General features: G+C 42.7%; 1 protein-coding gene across 1 annotated transcript in view; it reads left to right on the top strand.

Moving 5' to 3' along the window:
* Window positions 1-18023, top strand: part of LOC139580544 (protein phosphatase 1 regulatory subunit 21-like) — a 28131-nt gene extending 10108 nt beyond the window's left edge. The window contains exons 8-21 of the mRNA XM_071409353.1: window positions 65-117; window positions 2319-2468; window positions 3164-3354; window positions 3669-3805; window positions 7505-7597; window positions 7857-7984; window positions 9851-10003; window positions 10257-10349; window positions 10554-10820; window positions 12034-12069; window positions 12176-12292; window positions 13397-13495; window positions 15545-15673; window positions 16463-18023. Of these exons, the coding sequence (XP_071265454.1) occupies window positions 65-117; window positions 2319-2468; window positions 3164-3354; window positions 3669-3805; window positions 7505-7597; window positions 7857-7984; window positions 9851-10003; window positions 10257-10349; window positions 10554-10820; window positions 12034-12069; window positions 12176-12292; window positions 13397-13495; window positions 15545-15673; window positions 16463-16495 (1679 nt within the window). The 3' untranslated portion in view covers window positions 16496-18023. The remainder of the gene's footprint in view (window positions 1-64; window positions 118-2318; window positions 2469-3163; window positions 3355-3668; window positions 3806-7504; window positions 7598-7856; window positions 7985-9850; window positions 10004-10256; window positions 10350-10553; window positions 10821-12033; window positions 12070-12175; window positions 12293-13396; window positions 13496-15544; window positions 15674-16462) is intronic.
* The last annotated feature ends 4215 nt before the right edge of the window (window positions 18024-22238 follow it).

The raw sequence follows: 22238 nt of genomic DNA, 5'->3' as shown, positions 1-22238 counted from the left end.
GAAGGTAGTTTGGCGAGCCGTTGCTCGCAACCTCTCCTTTAAATTTCCCTCCCTTTTTCTCCAGAATTCAGTGACTACAACAGTCTCAACGTTCCACCACACAACAGAAGACACCAGGTGAGAGGAAGTCCTATAGGAGGCATCATCAACTAGATTCAATTTTTGGAATGGTCGGGCCAGAACATAATTACAAATCATTTGTAGACTGCAAATTGATCGTAAGAAGCCGAAACTGATATATTGTAAAAAATAAATATAATATTAATTTTAAACCTTGCTTACAAGGTTTGACATTAACACCCGCCAAATGTGGGTTGAACTATGAATCCTACAATATATATCCCACAACGCGCAACGAGCATCGACAATGCCTGGCTGGGGAGCTGTGAGCAGTGTGATTTAAGTGCTGAAGATACATTTTTAGAAGCACTGTGCACAGGCATACAAGTTGGTCTAACTTACTAAAGTCAACTAGTGAGACTTTGTCCTTGTGTTTCTTGACTATTTACATTGTTTTGTTTACAAGCTAGGTTGTTTTTCAATGTTGGAGTTTGCTTCAACTTCTAGCGAAGACATTCTCTAGCTCACACAGGCACACTGTCACTAAGCAGTTGAAAAAATGTTTCATCTGTGATATTTTGTTTAAAATATTCGGGTCACAAAAATGTTTCTAATATTGAGCAATATACCACATACTTCTTAATAGTAATCCAGTTATTGTTTTAGAAACACTACAAAGCATGCTCATCCATAGTGGTTAGAGCGTTGGGCCAGTAACTGAAAGGTTGCTGGATCGAATCCCCGAGCTGACAAGGTAAAAATGTTGTTTTGCTCTGAGCGAGGCAATTAACCCACTGTTCCCTAGGCGCCGAAGACGTGGATGTCGATTATGGCAGCCCCCCCCCCCCGCACCTCTCTGATTCAGAGGGGTTGGGTTAAATGCTGAAGACATATTTCAGTTGAAGGCATTCAGTTGTACAACTGACTAGGTATCCCCCTTTCCCCGTATTCAGACCCCTTGACTTTTTCCACATTAAGTTACAGCCTTATACTAAAATTGATTGAATTGTTTTTTCCCCCTCATCAATCTACACACAATACCCCATGATGTCGAAGCATAAACAGTAAAAATATTTTTTTTTGCAAATTTGTAAAAAATGAAATTACATTTACGTAAATATTCAGACCCTTTACTCGGTACTTTGTTGAAGTACCTTTGGCAGCGATTACAGCCTCGAGTCTTCTTGGGTATGATGTTACAAGGTAGATTTTCCCATTCTTTTCTGCAGATCCTCTCAAGCTCCGTCAGGTTGGATGGGCATATTTTCAGGTCTCCAGAGATGTTCGATCAGGTTCAAGTCTGGGCTCTGGCTGGGCCTTTCAAGGACATTCAGACACTTGTCCCAAAGCCATTCCTGCGTTGTCTTGGCTGTGTGCTTAGGGTCGTTGTACTGTTGGAAGGTGAACCTTCACCCCAGTCTTAGGTCCTGAGCACTCTGGACCAGGTTTTCGTCAAGTATCTCTCTGTACTTTGTTTCGTTCATCTTCGTCTCGATCCTGACTAGTCTCCCAGTCCCTGCCACAGAAAATATCCCCACATGATGCTGCCACCATGCTTCACCGTAGGGATGGTGCCAGGTTTCCTCCAGACGTGATGCTTGGCATTCAGGCCAAAGAGTTCAATCTTGGTTTCATCAGACCAGAGAATCTTCTTTCTCATAGTCTGAGAGTCTCTAGGTGCCTTTTGGTAAACTCCAAGCGGGCTGTCATGTGCCTTTTTACTGAGGAGTGGCTTCCGTCTGGCCACTCAACCATAAAGGGCTAATTGGTGGAGTGCTGCAGAGGTGGTTGTTCTTCTGGAAGGTTCTCCCATCTCCACAGAGGAACTCTAGAGCTCTGAATACTTTCCGAAGGCACTGTATATACACAGTATGTTTATTTTGTTTTTTTATTTGTAAAAAAGAATGTGCCTGCCACAGTGGCTGGTGGACCAAAGGTTAATTTCAGGCCCAGACCACATATCTCTATTGTGTGTAGGAATACTTTGGAACTGATTTTCCCAAATTAAAATCACTTGGAACTGATTTGCTGGTGTTTTTACAGTCTTGTGTCCCAAAATGTTTTTGCTAAGAGAACTTGGGGAGCCAAATAAAATCACGGGCCACTAGTTGGGGAACCCTGAACTATAGCATGATCCTGTATTATTGTTTGTTTCTTTCCTCATATTTTATAGAACAGTTAGGGCTCCATCATACGTTGTCATTGTAGATATGTGGTCCAGAGTTTTGGTACTAATTTCTCCTTTTCCTGTCCTCCAGTTGAAGGCCCGAGACGTGGCTGGTCAGGCCTTAGGCTTCGTCCGGGACATAGTGGCTGCTCTGTTAAACTTCCACTCCTACACAGAGCAGAGAGTACACATCTACCCTCTAGACTCCTCTATCGAACCCATCTCACCACTCAACCAGAAGGTCAGGAAATACAGGGATACACACCCACACACAGTCTATGCCCTGACATCCTGTTTTAGTCATTTAGCAGATGCTCTTATCCATACGTGTCAAACTCATTCCAGAGGGCCGAGTGTCTGTGGGTTTTCGCTCCTCCCTTGTACTTGATTAATGAATTAAAGGTCACTAATTAGTCCTATATACTAGGCGGTGTCAGAGGAAGGCCCCAAAAAATTATCAGACTCCAGTCAGACTTCTCTCTGCTACCGCATGGCAAGCGGTACCAGAGCGCCATGTCTAGGTCCAAAAGGTTCCTTAACAGCTTCTACCCCCCCAAGCCTTGAGCAATTGATCAATTGCCTCGCTATTGTTATTTTGTGTTACTTTTTATTACATTTTTTACTTTAGTTTATTTAGTATATATTTTCTTAACTCTTTCTTGAACTGCATTGTTGGTTAAGGGCTTGTAAGTAATCATTTCATGGTAAGGTGTTGTATCCGGCACGTGACAAATACGATTGGATAATTAGTAATTAGTAAGGCACTCGCCTCATCGGGTTGTCTAGGGCTTAATTGAAAGCAAAACCAAAAACCTGCAGACACTCAGCCCTCCGTGGAATGAGTTTGACACCCCTGCTTTTATCCATAGTGACATACAATACGTGATTTTGGCTGAAGTAGGTAAGATGAACTGTCCTCCGCAATCTTCTCCCCAGTTCTCCCAGTATCTACATGAGAATGCAGCCTATGTGCGCCCCCTGGAGGAAGGACTAGTGCAACTACACCAGAGCATCACAGAGAACACAGTAACAGTGCTGGAGACTGTGGGGAAACTCAAGGACTTTGCCGATCACTTCACTTCCTACACCCACTTTCTGCAGAAGATTCTACCATACCAGCTCAAAAGGTCAGTACTCATTACATTAGGTGTGTGTACTATATGCATGCGTGTGTGTGTGTTCCTCCCTATCCCCTTCTTCTTCTCCCCAACCTGGAGGAAGAGTACGGCCCCTCTCTGTACCTGAGCCCTCACCTCTAAGAGTGTGTGTTTCTCTATGGCTGTGTTTACACAGGCAGCCCAATTCTGATATTTTTTTTCTACTAACTGGTCTTTTGACCAATCACATCAGATAATTGGTCAAAAGAAAATATCAGAATTGGGCTGCCTGTGTAACTGCAGCCGATGTGTCTCACCCTCTCCTCCTCTCTTCTCCTCACCAGTCTGGAGGAAGAGTGCGGGACTCCTCTGTGTACCTCCTCTCTCACCTCGAAGAACCAGGAGCTGCAGAGTGACATGAAGAGAATAACTTCTTTGTTCGACAAACTACACAGCTACATCAGCCTACTGGCCTTACCTAGTGAGTTAACATAAAGAGGAGAAGTGAGAGGGCTGACTCTGCGCCAAAATCAGTCCTCGCAAGAATAAAGCATGAAGCAGACCAAGTGGGATTTTTTTTGTATGGAGGGTGTTAGGGTTGGGTGGATTTCCATACCTTCATACCGTTCCTGTACCATACCGGGGTATACAGTATTACCAGCAGTGCACATAAGGGGCGCTATTTTTTTCAGAGTGTAAAAAATATATATCATGCTAACAAAGTACTAGCGAATTCCTAGATTGGATGCTAACTAAATGCTAACAAGCACAAGCGAACATAAACTAAATGCAAGTACAGACAACCCAACTCATAAAGTTATACAAATGTCTCAAAAGGCTACTCACACTTTATCCAGGAGGGGATCGATCGTTTGCTGTAACCAAGAAGCTTGAACTTGCACACTAACCACCTATGGCTAGCAAGTTATCAAACCAAATGCATAGCTGGAGCCCTGAGCTGGAGAAAATGTATTTGGCATTTAGATATTTAACTTGTGTTTATAAGATATTTAGTAGGGAATTTCAAGTGGAACTTGATCACCACTTGTGCTGCTCAACAGTGGACATCGTATCACAAAACGTAAGTTTGAAACATCACTTTGCTCCATGTGATCTTTGAAAACAAACATATCATGTGACTGGCTCAATAGAATTTTATGAATGAAAAAGAAACAAAAATATTTGGGGGATGGTTTTGAATATCATACAGTCGTTTTTTGAAAATACCCCGGTATACCACTCAAGCCTAGAAGTGTGTTGAATTTTGTTAATTTGTTAAGCAAGGCTTATTTGGTAGACTAGAAGTTGTTACGAATGTACTGATATAAGAGGATGCATGTGACATCCCAGCAACTTTGAGAAAAAATATTTTATATTGGGGTTGTGCATGTTCACATGCATATCTGCCCTCTCATTATCTAGAATGTTCCTGTCTGCTCCCTCCTGCCTTTGCCCTTTGCGGACATTTATTCTCATTGGTAGAGCAGACGGTCAAATATCTTGTCAATGTCGTGCCTTCAGAAAGTATTCATGCCCCTTGACTTATTCCACATTTTGTTGTTACAGCCTGAATTCAAAATGGATTCAATATATTTTCTTTCCTCACCCATCTACACACAATACACCATAATTACAGAGTATTCACCCCACAGAGTCAATACATGTTATAGTCTACTTATGGCAGTGATTACAACTGAGTCTTTCTGGGTAAGTCTCTTAAGAGCTTTGAACACCTGGATTGTCCAATATTTACCAATTTTATTATTTTCAAAATTCTTCAAGCTGTCTAATTTGGTTGTTGATCATTGCTAGACAACCATTTGCAAGTCTTGCCATAGATTTTCAAGCAATTTTAAGTCAAACCTGTAACTCAGGAACATTCACTGTCTTCTTGGTAAGCAACTCCAGTGTATATTTGGCCTTATGTTTTAGGTTATTGTCCTTCTGAAAGGTGAATTAATCTCCCAGTGTCTTGTTGGAAGCAGACTGAATCAGGTTTTCCTCTAGGATTTTACTCTTCAGTCCTTAATGATTACAAGCATACTCAATTACCCATATGATGCAGCCACCACAATGCTTACAAATATGGAGAGTGGTGTGTTCAGGACATAAAGTGAATTGCTTTGCCACATTTTTTGCAGTATTACTTTAGTGCCTTGTGGCAAACAGGGTTCATGTTTTTGGAATATTTTTACTCTGTACAGGCTTCCTTCTGTTCACTCTGTAATTTAGGTTAGTATTGTGGAGTAACTACAATGTTGATCCATCCTCAGTTCTCCTATCACAGCCATTAAACTCTGTAACTGTTTTAAAGTCACCATTGGCCTCATGATGAAATCCCTGAGCGGTTTTCTTATTTTCCGGCAACTGAGTTAGGAAGGACACCTGTATCTTTTGTAGTGACTGGGTGTATTGATACACCATCCAAAGTGTAATTAATAACTTCACCATGCTCAAAGGGATTTTACCCATCTACCAATAGGTGCCCTTCTTTGCAAGGCATTGGAAAACCTTCCTGGTCTGGTTGAATCTGTGTTTGAAATTCACTACTGGACTGTGGGACCTTACAATTATCTGTATGTGTGGGTTACAGAGGGGTAGTCATTTAAAAAATCATGTTAAACACTATTATTGCACACAGAGTGAGACCATGTGACTTGTTGAGCACTTTTTTTTTTTTTATATATAACAAAGGGGTTGAATACTAATTGACTCAAGACATTTCAGATACAATTTTTTTATTAATTTGTGAACATTTCCACTTTGACATTATGGGGTATTATTGTGTGTAAGCCAGTGACAATCAAAATGTAATCCATTTTAAATTCAGGCTGTAACGCAACAAAATGTTGAGAAAGTCAAGGGTTAGGAATACTTTCTGAAGGTGCTGTAGATAATCTTTGATTACCATCAGCCTACTGGCCTTACCTAGTGAGTTACACTGAGTGTAAAAGTTGCACCCCTTTTTTCCCTCAGAACAGCCTCAATTCGTAGAGGCATGGCATCTACAAGGTGTCGAAAGCATTCCACAGGGATGCTGGCCTATGTTGACCCCAATGCTTCCCACAGTTGTGTCAAGTTGGCTGGATATCCTTTGGGTGGTGGTCTGTTCTTGATACATACAAGAAACTGTTCATGACACACTGAAACCGGTGCACCTGGCACCTACTACCATACCCCGTTCAAAGGCACTTAAATCTTTCGTCTTCCCCATTCACCCTCTGAATGGCACACATCCACAATCCAAGTCTCAATTGTCTCAAGCCTTAAAAATCCTAATTTAACCTGTCTCCTCCCCTTCATCTACACTGATTTTGAAGTGGATTGAACAAGATACATCAATAAGGGATCATAGCTTTCACCTGGTCAGTCTATGATATGGAAAGAGTAATGTTTTGTACACTCAGTGTATATCAGCCTACTGGCTTTACCTAGTGAGGAGAGAGAGGGACCGCTGTGCCACTCAGGAGTTCTATTTCTGAGGCATCACAGTGCTAGAGAAGTCACTAGATCCTGGGCTGTATCACAACCGGCCGTGATCGGGAGTCCCATAGGGTGGCACGCAATTGGCCCGGGGTTGTCCTGGTTAGGGGAGGGTTTGGCCGTCATTGTAACTAAGAATTTGTTCTTAACTGACTTGCCTAGTTTATTTGACTTATTACATTTTTTTTTTATCCCTTTTTCTCCCCAATTTTGTGTTATCCAATTTGGTAGTTACAGTCCTGTCCCATTGCTGCAACTCCCTTACGGACTCGGGAGAGGTGAAGGTCGAGAACCATGCTTCCTCCGAAACAACCCAGCCAAGCCTTACTGCTTCTTGACACGACGCCCGCTTAACCCGGAAGCCAGCCGCACCAATGTGTTGGAGGAAACACCGTACACCTGGCGACCGTGTCAGTGTGCATTGTGCCCGGCCCGCCACAGGAGTCGCTGGTGCCCGATGGGACAGGAATATCCCTGCCGGCCAAACCCTCCCCTAACCCGGACGACGCTGGGCCAATTGGGCCGGCTGCGACAGAGCCTGGAGTCGAACCAGGATCTCTAGTGGCACAGCTAGCACTGCACCACTCGGGAGACTGACTTGCCTAGTTAAATAAAAAATTAATAAATGTCAGCTTACTGGCCTTACTAGTGAGTAGTGTGGGACTTGAGGAAAATCATGTGTGCGATTGTTTTCCAGGTGTTCGACAGGACTCCATGCCCCAGAGCAGTTCCTCTGCTGTCTTCACCCAGCTAGCTGCCTGTCTACACAGCCTTCACGATGCGGTCAAAGGTGAAACCTTTTTTTACTAGAAAAGGTTATTTTGTCTGTTTTTATAGACTAGACTAATGTTCAAGCCACTCTGTCCTTCCTCTGTGTTCTGTAGAGATGTCTAAGCTTAACTGTTATAAAGCAATATACCTGCAGGCTTCAAATAAAATGGAACCAATAACAGTGTAAGCCCCCTGTTCCATCCTTTAACTGTTGGTCTCCTTCCTGTGTGTGTGGAGATTATTTTGTATGTATAAGCTAAGTCCCTCTGTCTCTACAGAGATGTCTACTCATTACAGCCAGAAGGCCAGTCTGGAACAGGAGTTGTCTACAATCACTCAGAAGCTCTGCACTACTAATGAGTGTCTGCTGGCTTCCCTGGGCTCCCTCACCAGCAGCACCGGCAAGGTAGGACCATTTACCGCTATAGAAACACTGGGTATGTATTAGTGATTGGGGGGGAAAAATAGATGCAGTTACATATCACAATATTATTTTGGGATGATATTCTATCAATTCGGCTGTCCATTTAAAAAAAAAAAAAAAAAATCATCCTATAGCTTCTCTTATTTCCATGACTGATCAAAATACATTTTATCTTGTCTCTGCAGCAGGTGTATAATGAGCAATATGTTTGGAACATCAAATCGCAATAAATATTGTATCGGCACATAAGTATGGTGATAATATCGTATCGTGAGTTCCCTGGCAGTTCCCTGGCAGTCCCCTGGCAGTTCCCTGGCAGTTCCCTGGCAGTTCCCTGGCAATTCCTGGCCCGATCTGTTACCACAACATTTGTGTCTAAATGGAGACAACTGGCCCCAGCAAACAAGCACACTGACAGAGCCGCTGTTGTTTTGGTTGGCATTCTCACATTAGCACAGTTTCATAGGTTGGGTAACATGAAAAAATATTGATAGATTTGTCAGTAAAAAATAAGACACAAGTTTTTATATATTTTTTTGTTCCCAGGAATAGTCAATGACATCGGACTTATTTCCATTGTGGTCCCTATTTTTTGCTGTTTTCTTTACATATGATGAGTTTAAGCAATAGTAGCAACTGCCTTGGTATCTGGCTCATCGACCGTGAGGATTGGTCGTTTACAATACATGACCACTAATAAGAAGGGAGGGCTTAGTTGGGGCAGGAGGGATTTTTCACAGATCCGCACCATATCAGAGCATTACAGCTGTGTACCCCAGATAAAAGGGGTGGGGGATGGGGACTTTGAAACTGAGACGGTACAGTGAGTGGATACGTTTGTACTATACGTATGAGAGCCTTGCGGGAATTGAAACCACGACCGTACCAACTGATTGTATGTAGAGGAGGTAGATATGTTACTGTTATAACTGCAATAACCATACTGCTTATTTTTTTGGTATTATAGTTATAATAGTAAAGAGGCATGTTTTTAGTCTCTACTGTTGCCTGGCTGATGAATGCACCAGACACGGCCCGACTGTTTGAGGTATGAGAGATGGACTGCTGTTCTATGTTGTGGAGGAACAGGGATGGAATGCTCTGGGCTGGCTGCAGAGTTCTGAAGGAAGGATGTTTACTATGAGCTGATCTGAGTGGGCCAGTTGTTTTGAATGGCCCGGTGCCCCAGGTGGTTGGAGATTTCACTTAAGGAACAATGGAATGGTCTAAAATGTGCAAACTCCACCCACCCAGGCCACCGGGCCATGTTAAATAAAGGTAAAAAAATGTAAAATGAACTCGGTTAACAGTAGTGGGAGTGTAAAGCAACAAAAACAAGGAGGAGCAAGGCACTCGTCATATAATTAAAAGTTGTAGTGGGAGTGTGTATTAGAAATCTGTGTCTGTTTTCTGTCAATCCCTCCCACTGACCTACTTAAAGGAACAGTGACATAGTTGTGTAGGATAAGTGTGTATAGGAAAGTTTGACTTGGTGTTGTGGGTTTGTGTAAGTGTGTGTATAGTGAAGTGATCATGACAAAAGATTTTATAAACTCCTTTCACATTAGTTTATTTAATTGCACCTGTTTCACCCTCATATTGAAGCGTATATAATATTGATAGATTGAAAACGTATATTCAATGACATTGTTGCACCGTGATATTGAAATAGCGGTGTGGACTACAACATATAGGCCTAGAAGACCATGTATATGACTCACCAATACTGTTTATAAGAAGACATTATAAAAGCTTATACTTCCTTAAAACAAATGATAAAGAATTAGTGTCTATACCTGGATGGTAAGTCTTACCATAATATTCATTCTGTACTTTTTTTTTCTACAGATTGCGACGTTCTTCAGCAACAACCTGGATTTCTTCACGTCTTCGACAGGCTACAGTCCAAGAGGGGGGGCCGGGGCACTCAACCCCCTGCAGGCAGAGAGCATGCTGGGTAACAAGAAGAAGGCCTCTGACTACATGCATGCCATCAGAAAGGTCAGTAGCTTTGCTGGTCATGTCACCTTCACAGACCTGGGTTAAAATACTATTTAAACATCATTCAGCTGTGTTCAATTAAGCTTGCCTAGCAAAATAGAACCAATAAAATAGTCTTAAAAGTGTAAATCCTGCCCCATCTGGCACGCCAATCCAGGCTGCCTAAAGCAAACAGTGGAACATCCCCTTAAAAACGATGTTGTGGTTCAGTATAACAGTGTGTATTTGACTCCTGTCCTGTCTGTGTATCCAGCCCAGACCAGAGTCCGTTCCATACAGAGAGGCCCTGTTGCACCGCCGTGTTCTAACTAGCTCTACAGAGAGCAGAGAGGGACTCACACAACAGGTATTGTTTGTATTTCCACGCTTCTCTCTTCCCTTCTACCCTCCAGTCTGTCAGGACACACGTCTGACTCTTTATAATGCTCAAGGTAACCCATTTGGTTACTGACTAGGTAAGTGTGTTAGGGAAGTATAGTCCTCTTACCAACTCGCTGCTCTTCTTTCCACCTCTCCTCACTGTGTCCTCTCCTCTCCTCTATCACCCCAGGTGGTGGCGAGCCAGGAGAAGATTGCTCGTCTGGAGCAGGAGAAGGAGCACTGGTTGCTGGAGGCCCAGCTGGGCAGGGTGAGGCTGGAGAAGGAGAGCCAACGCATCCATGACCTGGAGACACAGCTCTCCTCTGCCCTGGGAGGAGGAGGCAGCCCAGCCCACTCCCTGGGCCAGGCCCCGGGCAGCCCAGCTCTCACCAGCCTGGAGGACAGAGAGGTGGAGGAGAGAGGAGCAGGGAAGGAGGCAATGCTAAGCAACAGTCTGGTAGATGCATCTTCACTCTTGTTTTTTCTTTACGGTTGCAAGAATCCTCAAAGGGATTTCAGGAAAACTGGTAACTTTTGGAAACTTTCTGGAATTTTGCGACCTTATTTTTCTTCAAAAGTGATTGAATTGGTCTTCATCCTCATGCTTAACAATACTACTTTGCAGTTGTGTGAGACTGGCATGATGTGAGATTAAATCTAGGGACATCATTCCTCCCTTTGCAACCCTCCCCTTTCCCACGAAATGAGTCAGACACATTCTCGTGGGAGCAGCCGTAACATGCGTTTGAGTGTTTTGGCTTCAGTGAAGGCGGTTGTGTTATCAGTGTCTGGTTAAGTTCCAATTATCTCTCCTTTGGCCCAATGTGTGCACTTGTTCATTTCCCTTCACTGATTTGAAAGTAAATGATGGGTATAAGGAATATGCTGGAAACTCCCTCTAGCCCATGCCTCCACAAATTCAATGCTTTAATTTTTTATTTTTTTTATTTAATCTTTATTTAACTAGGCAAGTCAATTAAGAACAAATTCTTATTTACAATGACGGCCTAACCCAGACGACGCTGGGCCAATTGTGCACCGCACTATGGGACTCCCAATCATGGCCGGTTGTGATACAGCCTGGAATTGAACCAGGGTCTGTAGTGACGCCTCTATCACTGAGATGCAGTGCCTTAGACCGCTGCGCCACTCTGGAGCCCTAGTAGTGAAGGAGAGTTCATTTCTCACTTCATGAGAAAATAAATATTATTGGGAGGCTTCCTTGTTTCATAATGCCTGTATTTTAATAGCATACTCAAGGTCCAGGATACACCCACTTAATCTGGTCCCAGATCTATTGGTGTTGTCCTATGGTAGTTGTCAAGACCGCACAAACAGATCTGGGACCAGGCTAGCACCATGCTAGTCACTAACTGGACACGGTTGTCATTAACAACCAGCTAAACTCTTCATTCACAGGCTTCTATAAATTTAATTCCTTGCAGGTCCAGTTTCAGATACCATTAGGGGCCTGTAGTGTTTTATTGGATTTCAGTGGGTTTTATTAGCCTGGGCCCAGATCTGTTTGCGCTGTATAGCCAAAAATGACCATAGCAGTTGGCAAGATGACAGAAACCGATCTGGGACCAGGCTTGGTTACATTTTTATAGCTTTCTCAATTCTCATAGGGAATGAGTATCTAACTGTGTTTGTGTTTTTCATCTCATCAGGTTGGCATGTTAACCACAACTCCTACCAACGAGGAAGTAAGTTTTGTCTTGTTCTTCTTGACCCAACTATTCCTAGTGTAATTACAACACAGGTATAAGAGCAATTTCATGAAAAGTTGTTGTCCTCTCTGTATGCTTACAGGTGGGAGACGAGGAGTCCAGAGAACAGCTGATTAAGACCCACTACATGGCCAGAGTAGGAGAGCTCACCACACAGCTACAGGTCTCTGACAGCAAGGCTGTTAACTTCCATGCTGAGGTGAGATACTGGATCTACTTCCCATTCATAAACACAGAACTATTATTTCCTATTGAATGTAAAAAGATGTGTAGCTCTTATTTTGTTGGTGGATACTGGGGAGAGATATATGGGGAACAAAGTCACATGTGCGCTCAATTTAGACGCTGCTATACAGAAGACTAACTTACTAGTTGTACAGTCACTCAACTATTTCCCCTCACGTCTTCCTTCCTCTAATACATACAGTGCATTCAGACCCCTTGACTTTAAGTTACAGCCTTATTCTAAAGTAAAATTTCCCCCTCAAATCTACACACAATACCTCATAATGACAAAGAAAAAACAAGTTTATATATATATATATATATATATATATATATATACACACACACACAGTGGGGAGAACACTGACGATTTTGCAGGTTTTCCTACTTACAAAGCATGTAGAGGTCTGTAATTTTTTATCATAGGTACACTTCAACTGTGAGAGGGAATCTAAAACAAAAATCCACTGTCTGATTTAAGTAATTAATTTGCATTTTATTGCATGACATAAGTATTTGATACATCAGAAAAGCAGAACTTAATATTTGGTACAGAAACCTTTGTTTGCAATTACAGAGATCATACGTTAAAATCATACATTACACTGGTGTTCCCTGTTCCAGAACTACACTAGGATATATATATTTTAGTTGTCTAATCTAGAATTGTTACTCTTTTTAAAAATATATTTTTTATATACATGCATCTACATTGGCATGAAATAAGTTGTTATGCTATAGTTAGCCAAATCTAAAGTTAGCCATGTGGCGTTAGTATGTAGTATTGACTTACTGCCACATGTCAACCCTCCGTGCGATGCATCACGGCAGTATGATTCCCCCTGACAGATGGGGAACTGGAAGTAGTGACTTAGAATCTCCCTCAAAGTCACACTTTACTGTAGCAGGGTCTGTTCAGTTCAAACCCAGACATCATGTAGGCCTATATTTAAATAGTTTTAATGAAGAGCATCCCATTTTGTGACTTCCCATTAGTTGAAGTGATCATCTGTGGATATGTTATATTTTGTAGGTTTGTTTATTCTCTATCTCCTGTGTTGTAACTTCCCACCCTCAGTGTCGAGCCCTGGCCAAGCGTCTGGCTATCGCAGAGAAGTCACGGGAGACTTTGACGGAGGAGGTCAAACTGGCCAATCAGAACATCACACGTCTCCAGGTAAACATCTGTTGTCTAACTGCCTGACTAAAAGAAACCAGCATATCCCAGATCCAATCAGCTTTATAATTTATTACATTGATATTTGTTGTTTATTATGTATTTGTTGTTTATTATGTATATTTGTTTATGTATTTGTTCTGACCTTTTTTTTGCTTTTTTAATTCGGATTTAGAAAGTAGGATTCCCATGTATTCAGTAAACATGGCAAATTAACTTTAACCTTGAACAAATATACAAATTTAAATGTTCAACTTCATGTTCATTTCCAGCACCACCTCAACATGTGAAAATTGAGCGTTTCTATGTTTTGTAGTAAAAGAGAGAGGACGATAAAGTTGGTTATCATTTTCCTCTATTTTTTTATTACAAAACATACACTGCTCAAAAAAATAAAGGGAACACTTAAACAACACAATGTAACTCCAAGTCAATCACACTTCTGTGAAATCAAACTGTCCACTTAGGGAGCAACACTGATTGACAATAAATTTCACATGCTGTTGTGCAAATGGAATAGACAAAAGGTGGAAATTATAGGCAATTAGCAAGACACCCCTAAAAAAGGAGTGATTCTGCAGGTGGTGACCACAGACCACTTCTCAGTTCCTATGCTTCCTGGCTGATGTTTTGGTCACTTTTGAATGCTGGCGGTGCTCTCACTCTAGTGGTAGCATGAGACGGAGTCTACAACCCACACAAGTGGCTCAGGTAGTGCAGTTCATCCAGGATGGCACATCAATGCGAGCTGTGGCAAAAAGGTTTGCTGTGTCTGTCAGCGTAGTGTCCAGAGCATGGAGGCGCTACCAGGAGACAGGCCAGTACATCAGGAGACGTGGAGGAGGCCGTAGGAGGGCAACAACCCAGCAGCAGGACCGCTACCTCTGCCTTTGTGCAAGGAGGTGCACTGCCAGCGCCCTGCAAAATGACCTCCAGCAGGCCACAAATGTGCATGTGTCTGCTCAAACGGTCAGAAACAGACTCCATGAGGGTGGTATGAGGGCCCGACGTCCACAGGTGGGGGTTGTGCTTACAGCCCAACACCGTGCAGGACGTTTGGCATTTGCCAGAGAACTGGCGCCACTGGCGCCCTGTGCTCTTCACAGATGAAAGCAGGTTCACACTGAGCACATGTGACAGACGTGACAGAGTCTGGAGATGCCGTGGAGAACGTTCTGCTGCCTGCAACATCCTCCAGCATGACCGTTTTGGCGATGGGTCAGTCATGGTGTGGGGTGGCATTTCTTTGTGGGGCCGCACAGCCCTCCATGTGCTCGCCAGAGGTAGCCTGACTGCCATTAGGTACCGAGATGAGATCCTCAGACCCCTTGTGAGACCATATGCTGACACATGCACATTTGTGGCCTGCTGGAGGTCATTTTGCAGGGCTCTGGCAGTGCACCTCCTTGCACAAAGGCGGAGGTAGCGGTCCTGCTGCTGGGTTGTTGCCCTCCTACGGCCTCCTCCACGTCTCCTGATGTACTGGCCTGTCTCCTGGTAGCGCCTCCATGCTCTGGACACTACGCTGACAGACACAGCAAACCTTTTTGCCACAGCTCGCATTGATGTGCCATCCTGGATGAACTGCACTACCTGAGCCACTTGTGTGGGTTGTAGACTCCGTCTCATGCTACCACTAGAGTGAGAGCACCGCCAGCATTCAAAAGTGACCAAAACATCAGCCAGGAAGCATAGGAACTGAGAAGTGGTCTGTGGTCACCACCTGCAGAATCACTCCTTTTTTGGGGGTGTCTTGCTAATTGCCTATAATTTCCACCTTTTGTCTATTCCATTTGCACAACAGCATGTGAAATTTATTGTCAATCAGTGTTGCTTCCTAATTGGACAGTTTGATTTCACAGAAGTGTGATTGACTTGGAGTTACATTGTGTTGTTTAAGTGTTCCCTTTATTTTTTTGAGCAGTGTATGTTGATGTTTGGGTGGTGCTGGAGATTTTGAATATTAAGTTGGACATTTTTTAAATATATATTTTTTAAATAATTTAAACATATTGTCTACCTAGCCACAACATGTTCCTTGTCTTTCAGGATGAACTGGCCACGACCAAGAGGAGTTACAAGGAACAGCTCAGTATGATGAGTGACCACCTGTGCAGCATGAACGAGACTCTCAGCAAACAGAGAGAGGAGATCGACACACTCAAACTGGGCAGCAAAGTATAGAGTCCCCTCACACATTCCTCACTTCCTACATACTCTTTGTCGACTGCTACTATATTGATATGGTCTCTTGCAAAACAGATTTGATCTCGTTGAGACTAAAGTTAAGGTTCAGTAAAACACTTCACTCACTGGCCCACACAGCAAGAGAAGCAGACATAACCCAGTAACAAACTACTATCCATTCTGAGGGGAGCTGGGATGTGCCAGTGGGGGATAAGGAGGGAACAGCAGGGTCTGATAGGAAAAGCACCTGCTGGAGTCAGAAGCTGACATCTGAGAAATTCATTACTGTTTGGCTAGGCTGTTGAAGTCGAGGAAGAGGCCTTCTGTTAAAACCCACTTCTCTTAAAACACTTCAGAGATGAGGTGTGTGTATACGTTCTGAGGGTATGGATTTCATCAACCCAAGCTATTGTGTGTGAATGTCAGCACTTGGCAGCCACCACAAGCCTATTCAACCTGAATACAATCCAAGTGTAAAGAAATAAACCGATGACATGATTAGCTGTGAGTGAAACTCTAGAATGGAACTAACAATGTTTCAAAGTCAAGACGCATTCATGTGGTTTCTTTCATGAGTGATCACTGGTCACGTACTAACACCACAGTCTTATTCAAAAAATGCCATTCCGATCTCCAGTTTACAGTACCAAAACAGAAGTGTTGATACTAGGACTAGTGCTCCTGCTTTTGCGTTATCGCTTTAATGTTCATTCAAAAATGTATTGTGAGTCTTGGTTTACCATGTGTTATATGTAACTTAACCCCTCCTGCCTTTTCCAGGGAAACTCCAAACTCCTGAAGAAGAGTCGGTAGGAAAGTCTGTTGGGAAACCTGCTCCATTTTGGATCGGCAGAGCACCCTGGACTGAGCTTTACTATGGGACAACCCACCCACTACAGTCCTGTCAGCTTCCTAGCACCCCAAGATGGAGGACCCTGTTAACTTCTCCTCTATCAGAGGGTGGGCTATTGGGGGGGGTGTCTCTGATACCACTCTGCTTAAGCAGTTTATCTAATGTGTATTTCTGATTGACACAGATAATGACTTGTGTAAAGTGCTTCCTAACGTGTGACGGAGAGGGCAGACTGACAACTGCTTGACCCTTTGACCTTTGGTTTGAGGGAAGTAGAGATAAAATTAATAAGGAGAAGAAAAAAAAATATCCTAGTGAGGTCATGGATGCTCACTAAAGTCAGGGAATGAAGACCACCAGGCCCTCATGGTTACTGTCTCTCTCTCTATCTCTGTGCAATGACAGAAATATGTATTACTCAAATTGCTATTAAGTGGGAAGAGGAGATCATACGAAAGAGTGAGAATGTGTTTGCGTGCCTGACTGACTGGGTTTTCATTATGTAAGAGAATGTCTGTCTAATACTGTGACTTGACTTTTGTGCCAGGCTTTGAGTGGGACAGAAAATAATTTAATCTTTCCATGTTTTATTAGATGGTTTTTAGTTTCAGTGAGAGAATTTGTGAGTTATGTTTACCACAGTCTTCTGTTTGAAAAAGGGCTGCCCCAGATGAAATCAAGGAATGAATGAGTGACCAATTAATTACACACACTAGCCTCTGACGCCCAGGCTTCGTGCTTAACCGAAAGCCTGAAACAGACAGACACGCACACACACATTCCCTTGACTAGATATCCCATCTATCCTCTAGAATGGATGGAAGAATCCATACACTCAAGTAGCATTGATGACCTTACTAGCCAGAGGGTGTAGATAGACAAGGGCTATGTCCCAATGGCAGACTAATTCCATATTTAGTGCACTGGCTTTGGTAAAAAAGTAGTGCACTATATAGGGAATAGTGTGCCATTTTGGAAGTAGTCCAGGGGTGTATTCCGTGAGGTGAAATGTAAAGAATGTAACGGTGCAGATAGAAATGCAGTGACATAGAATAGATCTGTCTCGATTCCCCAATCAGTTTTAACATGACAGAACTGTTCTATATGATATTTCTATCTGAACTAAATGTTCTGTAATGTTGCGCCGTTCTGAACTAGGCCCAAGGTAGAGTTCAGAAAATGGTGACCGTTTGTCTGTGATGTTTCTGTAGTGTGGATGTGCACTGAGGAGAACTATGTTTGCGTCCCAAATGGCACACTATTCCCAAATAGTGTGTTACTTTTGACCAGAGCCCTATGGATCCTGGTCAAAAGTAATGCACTATATAGAGAATGTGGTGCCATTTGGGACATAGTATGTGTAGCACCACAGTCTCCAAACCCATGTTATGTATTGATGAAAAAGGGTTGTGAATATAATACTCCTTTTGAATCATTCAATGTACATGTATTGTGTACTTTTTTTAAAGTAATATACTAAAAAACAAAGGCATTCATTCTATGGTTTCAAATGTCTAATTTCCATGATGACCCAATGAAATGACTGGTTGATGATCAATGAAAAAGATAAGAAACATCAAGGTAATCAATCACTCACCTGCATTTATTTTTTGATTATTGGGTTTGAGGTATTTGGAAATATGTCTATTGAAAGGCAATACACACGCAGAAAGGTCCACTCTCTTGGAACTGTAGTGAGACGATCACTGTTTGTGTACGGCACTTTACAATTGTATTATTGGCATGTTGGCAAGCTAGTCAACCCCTTGTCTGGAAATGTGTAATGACATCTCTAAACTGTTTATAATTAACAGAAGGGTCGTGTTCATTGGTACACCGTAGCAAAACTTTTATCAACGGAAAATGAAAGTTCAGATAGTAAAATGCTGTTTCAGACAGTTTTGAAACATTTTCTTCCATTTTGTACCTACTTAACACACTTCTGGACTCTTCTTGCTTGTGTGTTCTAGTGATATATATATTGTGGCAAATAAAACAATCTTATCCTGTGGACGGTTTAGACCGAAAATTGGTTTTGACGAGTTTGGATGCTTCTGACAGGTTTTGATTGGTTCTTACGTGTTAAGTTCAGCCACCAGGTTTACCAATAACGAGATCTCTATTATACCTGCCATTGGATCTTTTATATGATGAGAATTCAAGAGGTTTGCCAACATGCCCTATACTACTGAAACTTGTAAAACAATGTAATCTGACTGACCAACAGATTGCAGATATGAAATAAATAATAAAAAGCTCAATATTCTTTGTTTTGTGTTAGTACTACTAGTACTTATTGATGACGTACCAGAGAGTTGAACATTTCAGAATATAATGTTGACAAGCTACTGTAGATTTATGATGTTCCAATGTTATATGGCAAACAAACTTGTTAACTATGTCCAAAATGTTCCCAATCCCAAAGAATTCAGGCAACACTAGCAGCTAGAACCAAACACTCTTTCACTCATACACAAGCAAATTTCAAAAGCCACTCGTACATCTGAGCTATTTTTGTTGCAGGTGCATGGTAACAGTTGAATAATATGAGAAAGAAGAAACCTGCACACTGCTCTTGATAGGTAAAGCTTATTAAAGAGCAGTGAAACTATCGGCCTCAAGGCCTTCGTCAGAGCTTTTGCAACCACTCATACACTACCACACATTTACTCACCCATAATAATAGTTGGCAGTTCCAGGATGATGGCCCTTACAGACTTCTGTTGCCAGCTGCACTGTTACATCTTCAGAAAATAACAGGATAAACCCTGATCACATTCGTGTTGTCAGTCTGCCCTTGGCCCACTGTGACTGGGTGTTCTCATCCAAATACTCCTCTCGCTCTGTCCTCTCCATCTCTTACTGAATGTTCTCATCCAACTACTAGGGAAAGTTGGATATTCAACTTCCACATTTAACCCAACCCCTCTGAATCAGAGAGGTGTAGGGGGCTGCCTTAAATCGACATCCATGTCTTCAGCACCCGGGTAACAGTGGGTTAACTGCCTTGCTCAGGGGCATAACTACATATTTTTTCCTTGTCAGCTCGGGGATTCGATCCAGCAACCTTTCGGTTACTGGCCCAAAGCTCTAACCACTAGGCTACCTGCCACCCTTCTCTCTCTGTGACTGAATGTTCTCATCCAACTACTACCTCTCTGTGACTGAATATTCTCATCCAACTACTACCGCTCCTCTCTCTCTGTGACTGAATGTTCTCATCCAACTACTACCTCCTCTCTGTGACTGAATGTTCTCATCCAACTACTACCTCCTCTCTCTCTGTGACTGAATGTTCTCATCCAACTACTACCTCTCTTCTCTCTCTGTGACTGAATGTTCTCATCCAACTACTACCTCCTCTCTCTCTGTGACTGAATGTTCTCATCCAACTACTACCTCCTCTCTGACTGAATGTTCTCATCCAACTACTACCTCCTCTCTCTCTGTGACTGAATGTTCTCATCCAACTACTACCTCCTCTCTCTCTGTGACTGAATGTTCTCATCCAACTACCTCTCTTCTCTCTCTGTGACTGAATGTTCTCATCCAACTACTACCGTTCCTCTCTCTCTGTGACTGAATGTTCTCATCCAACTACTACCTCCTCTCTCTCTGTGACTGAATGTTCTCATCCAACTACTACCTCCTCTCTCTCTGTGACTGAATGTTCTCATCCAACTACTACCTCTCTTCTCTCTCTGTGACTGAATGTTCTCATCCAACTTCTACCTCTCTTCTCTCTCTGTGACAATGTTCTCATCCAAATACTACCTCTCTGTTTGCATTGTGTTCGTTTTGGGTCTGTTCCCAAGGGGCTAAATGACCTTGTATTGTGTTAGGCTGAAGGTTGGCCATAACCCCATAGCCATCCTCCTCCCCTCTGTGAAAAGTGCTATGTTATCCTGTTTATCCACCCTCCTACACTCATATTTTATCGGACAGAACAGAAAGGGGGATACCTAGTTAGTTGTACAACTGTATGTCTTCCGCATTTAACCCAACCCCTCTGAATCAGAGAGGTGCGGGAGGCTGCCTTAATCGACATCCACGTCTTCGGAGCACGGGGAACAGAGGAAAACCACTTCAGTTTGTGTTGATATTGGTTTAATTTAGTGTGTGTGTGTGTGCGCGAAGGCCCTTTTGCATGTGTGTACTTTTGCATGCTCGTGTGTGTGTGTGTGTGTGTGAGAGTGAGAGAGAAAGTGTGATTCTTGTCTGGACCAGCTCCAGATGACAGCACTTCAATGACCGTTATCTTCAACCCTTTAATTATCTCCTATCCAACCGCTGACCCCTCCCTTGGTGAGTAATCTCTAGTCATCCACGCCTAATTGTCCCACCCTAGCATCAGACCTCTGTCACTGTGTGAACCACTACCCTTTTTATCATGGAGTCATATGAACATGTCTGCCAGAATTCAGCTCAAACCTCTTTCCTTCTCTTTCTCTCTCACTTCAGATTTTTCTCTTTGGTCATAATTTATAGTCTCTCCAGTCTCTATAGCTTGTAACTAGGCCTAGCTTACTGTGATGTAGGGCTAGGGCTGGGGAAGAGGTGTGTGAGTGAGTTGACTGGGGTGGAACGAGGTTCTTTGACAGACAACCCTGTCCTTGTCCTAATCCAACTGTCTAAATGTCCCACCTGGAACGTAAAAAAAGAGTCAGAATGTCTAGAATGTGCTTTACTACTTATTCATTACCGTTTTACTTAGTTGGTGGAAATCAACAAAATATATTATATTGTAGCGACCCGCACAGACAGCTGTGTGTTATGTGTTAGTAGGTGGTTGTGTTGTACTTACCAGTACCCAGTGTTCGCGGGGTCCGACATGCCAATCAACCTGCTATCTGCCAATCACGGGAATGCCTGGAATGTTCTGATGCCGGGCATCCTGGCGGTTGGCGGAGTGGCGTGGAGGGGGGTTGGGCAGGGGGATGGAGCATTAGAAGTTAAGACTTGATGGGGCCAGACTTGGAAGAATATTCTCTGATTTTGATCCTACCTGTGTCAGATGTAAAATGGAACCAGCCACACTGTTGCATATGTTCTGGGGCTGTCATAAACTGTCAGGTTTCTGGGAATTAATATTTAAATGTTTCTCTGATATATATGACACTGTTATAGATCCCTCTCCCCTTACAGCCCTTTTTGGAGTACTGCCCATAGGTACCCCCCTGTCAAGAATCCAGTTGGACACTGTTGCTTATACAACTCTTTTAGCTAGACGGCTAATACTACAGAACTGGAAGATGGCAGCTCCCCCATCTTATAAATATTGGGTGAGAGATGTGTTGTGCTCTCTGAAACTAGAAAAAATTAAATTAAATTCACGTGGGAACCCCAAACTGTTTAATGAGGCTTGGGCTCCATTCCGGTCTTACTTTAAACAGTCCATCCTCTGATGGCATTCCTATTAAAACCAAAATAAGTCTGTATTTGACCCCCCTGTGACTTAGGGGTTGGATGAGCATTTCTTTGTGCATTTCTCCACCCCTATCCCTTGACTGTTTACAGGAACAATGGTGAGGTGTTTGCTCTGTCCCTGTACTACAGATTGCCCTTTAACCTTTGTAGCCTTCTGCCTGGTGTGTTTAACTTGTCTAAAGTATGGTATCTTTAAAGCAATTTTTTTTTAAATGTATTATTTGTATTTTTTTCTAGTTGAGTATATTATTTATATTGCTTTGTCTTGTCTGTGTG

This window comes from Salvelinus alpinus, chromosome 7 (assembly GCF_045679555.1).
Source record: "Salvelinus alpinus chromosome 7, SLU_Salpinus.1, whole genome shotgun sequence".
NCBI lineage: Eukaryota > Metazoa > Chordata > Actinopteri > Salmoniformes > Salmonidae > Salvelinus > Salvelinus alpinus.
Note: the sequence above shows the minus strand (reverse complement) of the source record. Positions and strands in the feature narration are given on the sequence as shown.